Here is a 7,600-nt window from a genome sequence, read left to right as displayed (position 1 = left end):
GTTGGTGGGACAGAAGAGGGTGCTAGGGATAGGGTGAGGTGGACCCAGATGAACTGCTGTGACGATCCCTAAAGGGCGCAACCGGAAGAAGAAGCAAGATTTACATTCAAGTTTCTGCCAGATAACAACTGCACAGATGTTACTGAAAAAAAATAACCAAAAACAAATATTAATTGAAACAGGAAAAAGAATCTCTGGTGAGCTTTCACGGTATGAGAAATACAGCCTTGCAGGCCAGTCTCCCCCAAAAATGCAAAATGGTACCTGTGCAACAGAAGTAAACTAAAAAAAATACTGAATTGAACTGGAATAGTTTTTCTTTCAAGCAACAATCACCAGCAGAGACAGTGACTTCTGGGGCTGATTAATACTTTATTACCTGCCTGCTGTTAAACAGCAAACATCCATCTGCAGTTAAGCTTACAATGAACTTCACTTCATTTAAACAAGTTAGATGTTTTATGTATCTTAATATTTCAAGCTGGATGTTTGTTGTTTTATTATTTAGATAAGATCTGCTTTCTTCATCTGTGTTTCTGAAAAATGTCTCATGTCTATACTGGAGACACAAGATTCATTCATGTTGTAATAACAACTACTATTACACACAATACAATTTTTTTTTATTTTTCCCCGGTTTATACTTGTTTCAAAATATGTTGGGGGTCATAGTATATTTCTGGTTTTATTGAATGGTTTTGTTTATATTTGGGTTTTTATAGCTTCATGCTTGCAGAGAATTTTCCTGTTTCTGTGTTCACAATTAAAAACAAGTCCCATAAATCTATTATATCTGTATTTAAATCTACTGTTTTTAATCTTTAATTGTATTTTTTGCTCATATTTTCTTATTTGTTTTTACTATGAACTTATTAAGTGAATTCTATTTTTTGTAACTCTGCTTCCACCTTCTGGAATTTGCAGGTGCAACACCTACAATGTGAGAAAATTTGCTCTCTGTAATCATTCCTTCTGTTCATATTGTTGATCATTTTTTTAATCCCTTAAAAATATGCATAAAGGGCAAAGGATGGAGACCCTAAGGTTAAAATGAAGCTTCACTGTTGCCACTTTGATAAATAAAGTGAGTACATGAAAAAAAAGAAAGAAAGAAAGAAAGAAAGAAAGAAAGAAAGAAAGAAAGAAAGAAAGAAAGAAAGAAAGAAAACACATCTTTTCATCATGAATATGACTTCATGTAGGAACAGTTTAGGGGGTACAAAGAAAGCTCTTGTTATAAAAGGACTGTAGCTTTGAAAGATCTTAGTTTAATTAATAACTTATTACTTTATTGACTTATTTATTTATTTGATTTAAAAAGTAAAAGCCTTAAATTTCACCATCCTTTCAGTCGTTCACAGTGCCATAGGTCAGCCTACAGGGAAAAAAAAAAGTTTAAAATAGCAGCAGATAGAAGTGTGACATCAGCCTTTGCTATTTAGGTCAAACTGTCTGAAAAGTCCTGGAGCAGCCACTAGGTGGGGCTATTTTCACATTTTCTTCAAAAAAAAAAAACCAACTTTACATTTCATTCATTGCTAGAAATCTGGTCAGAAAGCAGCTGTAAGGGTAAAATCTGTAAATACTAGTTTTATGTTATTAATGACGGAATGTTACAAATAAACGTTACTTAACAACCCCCCCCCCCAAAAAAAAAAAATGTTGTGTAAATTAGTTGTGTAAGATTTATGTCAAGTTAGCTAGCATCTTATACATCCGGTGTACTTTTGTATCTACCTTCATAATAAGAGACAGTATGAAGAAAATAAATACGCAATACGCTACTTATTGCCACTGCAATAGACCCATATTCTCCACTTGCAGAGGTATTTATTTTAAAATAAATAAATAAGCATAAAGTTGTATTACTTCTTTCTTATATCTTAAATTGTGAAAATATGTACATTTATATTATATAATGTATTATATAGTACTAGGATGGTGTAGTGGTTAGCACCATTACTTCACTGGAAAAAGGTCCTAGGTTTGAATTTGCTGTCCAGATGGGATGTTCTATGTGTCTAACTGTTGATTCTAAACTGTCTGTAGGTGTGAGTGGTTGTCTGGGTATTTAAACTCTTCTACCTCTGTTCCTTGCAGCTTCATTATTACATCTCTCTCTCGCTCATTTACACACATGTATTCTGTCTTGCTTTTACTGACCTCTGAAATATTGTATGCCACAGTTTATGGCAAACTAGCTGTTCAAAGTGTCAGAAATTGGTTACTTAAACCAAAAATAAATAAATAAATAAACCAACTGCATACAAATAATGCAAAACTCAAAATAAATCTAGAGTAATTTGAACGTACTCAGTATTCAGTAATTCCCTTGTTTTTTCATACATTGTAGATATGGAGGGCAGGGTCTCAGCGATTTTATTTTGACAGCTGAGGCCGAAGGAGCCTTATAAAAGCGCTTCACACTGGCCGTCTTTATTTTGAAGTTTCAGACCGGAACAAGCTGTTTATCTGCCTCAACTTCTTCCAGAGCAGAGCGAGAACCGCAAAGAAGATGGCGGCGCTACGAGCGGTGGTGCTATCGGGGAACGGGAGGGCTCTCCTCAGCACCCCGAAAACTCTCAGGGCCTCCAAGGTAGTGTAGTAGTATTTATCACACGTGAACGTGTTTAGGACACGATTTAATAGAAAACCGGTGCTGTGAGGTGTCTTGGCTAAGGTTAGCTTGGTGCGGACAGCGGGGTGAGACAAGGTCACTCGTGTTCCCACACTTTTTAGGATTTGACCAACAACTGTAGCTTTAATTTCTTAAATGTTTTATCACTCATAACCTCTTGATAGTGATGCGGCATCAGTATCTCCAAAATTAAATGCCACATACAGTTTAAAGCAGGTTCTCCTCAATGTGTTTAGGAAGCTAGCCGGTGAGCTAAACCATGATGTCGTGTCCAGCACCCGGCAAACGTGCAACGTGGTTAAAATATACGTTGGCCAGCGATGCATGAAGATTAATGTGAATTGTTTGGCCACTGTATTTGTGCATATTTAAACTCAGCTGGTGTGGGTCGCGATTGTTGACTTCTGTCAGTAACGACACCCGCTGAAGTCGCTGAGCTAAACAGCTTGCTAAAGAGTTAGCATCTCAAGGACTGAAAGGACTTCCGGTGAATAAAAACCGTCCTCAATTTCAATCGCCAAACTAAATATCTGTGCCCTGTCTACAATTCACTGATGCGCGTTTCAGACGATGGATATAACCGAAAATACCTAAGAAGCTAAACATAATTGTCATTTGGCCCCAACTGAGCTTGTGACCTGGTTCAGGGACAAGGAGACGTTTTTCAGCTTTAGTTTCTTTGAGATCATTTTGTTTTGATTATTGGGGATATAATCTTCAGACTGCGAAGATATGATTCCCAAACTCTATTTGCTTATTTACTAATGCTTAATCAGAGGGAGTATCCCAGTAGAGATGGAGAAGGGCATAGCGAGAAATGGCTAAATTGGAGCATTCCTGTTAGTAAATGACATGCATGCCAATCATTAGGCTATTAACTACTATATTGATTTTCTTCCTTAACTGAAATAAAGTACCCTAAATTAATGTTGCCATGCATTATTTTACATCAGAGGTGGAGGTTGGTGTGTTATGTTTGTTTTGCTGATGTGAGGATGCTGTTATCGCATGCTGCCATTAACACCTGGTTATAAAATCAGCTGTGAAGGGCAGTTTCATAAGGACAACCAGACTGGATTATAAAAAAGGGCCACTCAATTAACTAAACCTTGCACACAAACTTCTCTACCTGCAGCAGGTTTTGCTCAGCCTTGGCCTTCAGCTCATAGCAATTCTTCAGAGTAGAACAAGAATTATTCTTGTAGTCCACAGAGAGAGCTGTGTGATGTTGAAGGATACCAGCCAAAAGGTCAACACAAAGCAGGAAGACCTTAGCCTCACTGGGAAACTGTAAACTTGAAAAATAATTATGTACTCAGACCAAAAAATAAATTGTCAAATGTACTTGGATATCCAGTAGCCCGGTAGACTTGGGCGCCATGCCCAAGCAAAGTACATTTCAGCTCTAATATAATTTAAAGTAACTGAATCTAATGGATAGTCGTCTGTAGATTACCCTTATTGGATGAGTTTGTTAAAGTAACTTTTTGTGCTTATTTCCATTCACAGGCCAGCATGTCCTTCGCCAGCCTGCCAAGGGGGAAGAAGGTTGCCCTGACAACGCTGGGTGTGGTCACAGCCGGTGGAGCCGGGCTTGCACTGATATTGCACCAGTCGGTTAAAGCATCAGAGTTGGAGCTTCATCCCCCTCAGTACCCCTGGAGTCACGCTGGACCTCTGTCCTCTCTGGACCATGCTAGGTGAGTTGAATGTATACAGACTGTTCAAGTGTTTGTAAACATCCTTCGAGTGATGAAAGGTACTGAATGTAAAACTGCCTCTAAAAAAATTAGCTGGCTTTGAAGACTTGAGTTTGCAGAGAATTTCACTTTATTCACATTTGTTTTCTTTATACAGACTGAATTTTTCATTGAAAGTCTGTTTTGGCAGTTTCAGACAGCTCTTATAAAATAACTCGTTATGTTTCATATCTTTCTCTCTGCCTCCCACAGTATTCGCCGTGGTTACCAGGTGTATAAGCAGGTGTGCTCAGCTTGCCACAGTATGGAATACCTGGCTTTCAGAAACCTCGTGGGAGTGTCGCACACAGAGGACGAGGTGAAGACCATCGCTGAAGAGGTGAGTCTATATGTGGGGAGATGTGATCCTGTGAATAGTCTTGATTCTGCCAATATTCTAGTTTAATCACATAATGGTATTTTAGTCAGACCGAATCCTTTTTTTTTTTAATTGTCTCATTGTTTTTATCTTTAGAAGTAAGTTCTGCCCGTGGGTGGTGACCTATCTCTTCTCATGATTTGTGTTTAGGTTGAGGTAGTTGATGGTCCTGATGAGAGTGGCGAGATGTTCACCCGGCCAGGAAAGCTGTCAGACTATTTCCCAAAGCCCTACCCCAACCCCGAGGCAGCCAGGGTCGCCAACAATGGCGCCCTGCCTCCAGACCTTAGCTACATTGTGAACGCCAGGTAAGTCCTGAAAACCTGTGTTTACTCTGAAAGGTGCAAAATCTGCAGTATCCTTAGCATTAACTCGTTTCACCCTTCTGCTCCCTGCAGACACGGAGGAGAAGACTATGTGTTCAGCCTGCTGACGGGTTACTGCGACCCTCCTGCAGGAGTGACAGTGAGAGAGGGACTTTACTACAACCCCTACTTCCCTGGGCAGGCTATTGGCATGGCCCCACCGATCTACAATGAAATTCTGGAGTATGATGATGGTAAGAAGTGCAGGTGCATGTTTGGATAATCTTCTCTCCAGCTACAGAAATGGGAGCACTATTTTCTGTTTTGTTTTTTTTCCCTCTTTAGAAAGAGTTTCAGTTTGTTAGAGTGAACCAAAAAACGAAGACATGCAAAACATGCCTTTCCTGTTACCTTTTAATATACATACACTGGTGTTTTTGGGTCTCACTGCAGGCGCCTAATGAGCTTCCTGGTAGGGGCATAGGAGACTGCAACGGCCATGCTGTCTGGCTAGCTATGACTCAAGTTTGAAACTAAGAGTGCAGGGTGGATTGCTCAGTAGTGATCATATTGTCTCAGGCGAATTTAAAAAATAAAATCGTCATAAAATATAATGGTGCATGGAAATGAATGTGGGAATTCGCCAAATAGACAGTAATAAGCATTTAATTAGCTTTTTTTTGTCTGAAGTCTTCTGAAATTCATGGATTTCAAAAACACGTGCAGCTCTTTGCTCAATGTATCCTTTTCTGGCAGAAAATATTGCCCACTCGTTCCGCAGGTTTACTTTTTAAAACACTGGCGTTTATAGATCAAAATCTGTTCACCATTCTGAGAGGGTGTGACAGAAAGACGCCTCTTTGTGACTTGTGGCATTCAGAGTGAGGCCTGAGTGAATCCATTTGCTGTGTTGAGTAGCATATTTTAAGTGTTTCTAGTGCGCTAAATTGGTTAAATCAACTCTTTTGCTGCACATAAATGGTTTCAATAACTTTATTGCAATGTAATTTGTTATTACATTGATAAATAAAGCATGACAGTTTGGGGGGGGGGGCGAACAAAAAAAGTGTTGCTGATGGTTTCTGTTCTCTTGGTTTCTTATAGGAACCCCTGCCACCATGAGTCAGGTTGCTAAGGATGTGTGTACTTTCTTAAGGTGGGCTGCTGAGCCCGAGCATGACCAACGCAAACGCATGGGACTGAAGGTACACCTCTCACCAACTGGAGTGCTTATTTTTTGTCTTTGCCAGCACTTAAAATGACACCCATTCTTAATTGAGTGATACTACAAATTTAGATATGTTTAATTAAATCAACACATGCAACTCTGTAAGATATTTTACAGGAAACATGTCGTGGGTTTAAAATGCAATAAAAGTTTTTATTTGATGCACTAAACCGTACGACTTCTTATGTGACCTTCCTGTCGTCTCAAGAATATTTAAAACATAGAAAACATGTCTAAGCATGGATCTTGGCATTGGTTAATGTTTGTGTTCTCTTTCTCCTATCAGCTGCTGATGGGCTCAGCTATCATTGTGCCTCTGCTCTACTACATGAAGAGACACAGGTGGTCTGTGCTGAAGAGCAGGAAGATCGCCTACAGGCCTCCTAAGTAAATGGAGCAAAACGCCTCTCACACACCCCAACCTGGGCCGAAAACGGAGAGGGCTGCGTTCAATGACCCCACAATCCTCACCGTGTGATGATCTTAGCCACATAATTACTGACAAACACAAACACAAACATGCCTTTCTGAGAGGGGGAACAGAACTTGGAGTGGATGTACTATGTTTATTCTTACAGATTTTTTTTTTTTTTTTTTTTTTTTTTTTTTACTAAGCTGGCATGGTAGAACAAATATTTGAAATTTTTTTTGTTTGTTTTTTTTAAGTATCCTGCATATTGTGGTTCGTGTTTATTTCAGATTTGTGGTGTTCTTGAACGCTCCTGCTGCAAAGTTTGTTTGATCGGCAACGAGTTAACTACTGGTAGCAGTTCCTGTTTTGACATCTCGTATCAGTCTCTTTGTCACAATTGACTGCTAAGTTGATTGACTGTCCATCTTTGTAAGATACTCAATAGCAATGCAAGTGGTGAGAAGTGAAACATCAGGGTGTGTGAGAAGTCATTCTTCCACCGTCTTCTCCACAAAGCATGCTCTAGACTTCAGTTTTATTGTACAAAATAAATTATCTTAAAGGAACCTTTCTGTGGGCATGTGTTTTATTTCAGACAGCAGCAAAATTCACACATTTAAATGCTGCCTGTGAAGTTCTGCTTCTAAACTTTGTCACATATTCATTAAACAATCTCCCGACTTCTGACCTCCAGAGAGAAACGTCACTGCTTCTTTGGTCTGATTCAACTCTGTATTTCATTAAACTACAGAAAAATAAAATCAGTCACATAAACAGTTTACATTTTTCTTTCTACATGGATGACACTGCCGCGAATCTTCAGCAGCACCTTCAGATTTTTTTGTTGTTTGAAATAAATTTTGAAACAAACAATATTGTATTGATGTCAAGTAACATTT

At 39.0% G+C, this 7,600-nt stretch overlaps 1 protein-coding gene across 1 annotated transcript; it reads left to right on the top strand.

The window, feature by feature from the left end:
• The first annotated feature begins 2,466 nt into the window (after window positions 1-2,466).
• cyc1 (cytochrome c-1) lies at window positions 2,467-7,267 on the top strand. The gene is made up of 7 exons (XM_084929023.1): window positions 2,467-2,596; window positions 4,148-4,338; window positions 4,591-4,717; window positions 4,907-5,064; window positions 5,155-5,315; window positions 6,166-6,266; window positions 6,576-7,267. The coding sequence occupies exons 1-7, from the start codon at window positions 2,516-2,518 to the stop codon at window positions 6,678-6,680; spliced, it is 924 nt and encodes a 307-aa protein (XP_084785149.1). The 5' UTR covers window positions 2,467-2,515; the 3' UTR covers window positions 6,681-7,267.
• The last annotated feature ends 333 nt before the right edge of the window (window positions 7,268-7,600 follow it).

The sequence above is a fragment of the Perissodus microlepis genome, chromosome 5, assembly GCF_051167445.1.
Source record: "Perissodus microlepis isolate ML-2025 ecotype Zambia chromosome 5, ASM5116744v1, whole genome shotgun sequence".
In the NCBI taxonomy this organism is placed as follows: Eukaryota; Metazoa; Chordata; class Actinopteri; order Cichliformes; family Cichlidae; genus Perissodus; species Perissodus microlepis.
The sequence above is the reverse complement of the archived record's forward strand: the minus strand, read 5'-3'. Positions and strand labels throughout refer to the sequence as shown.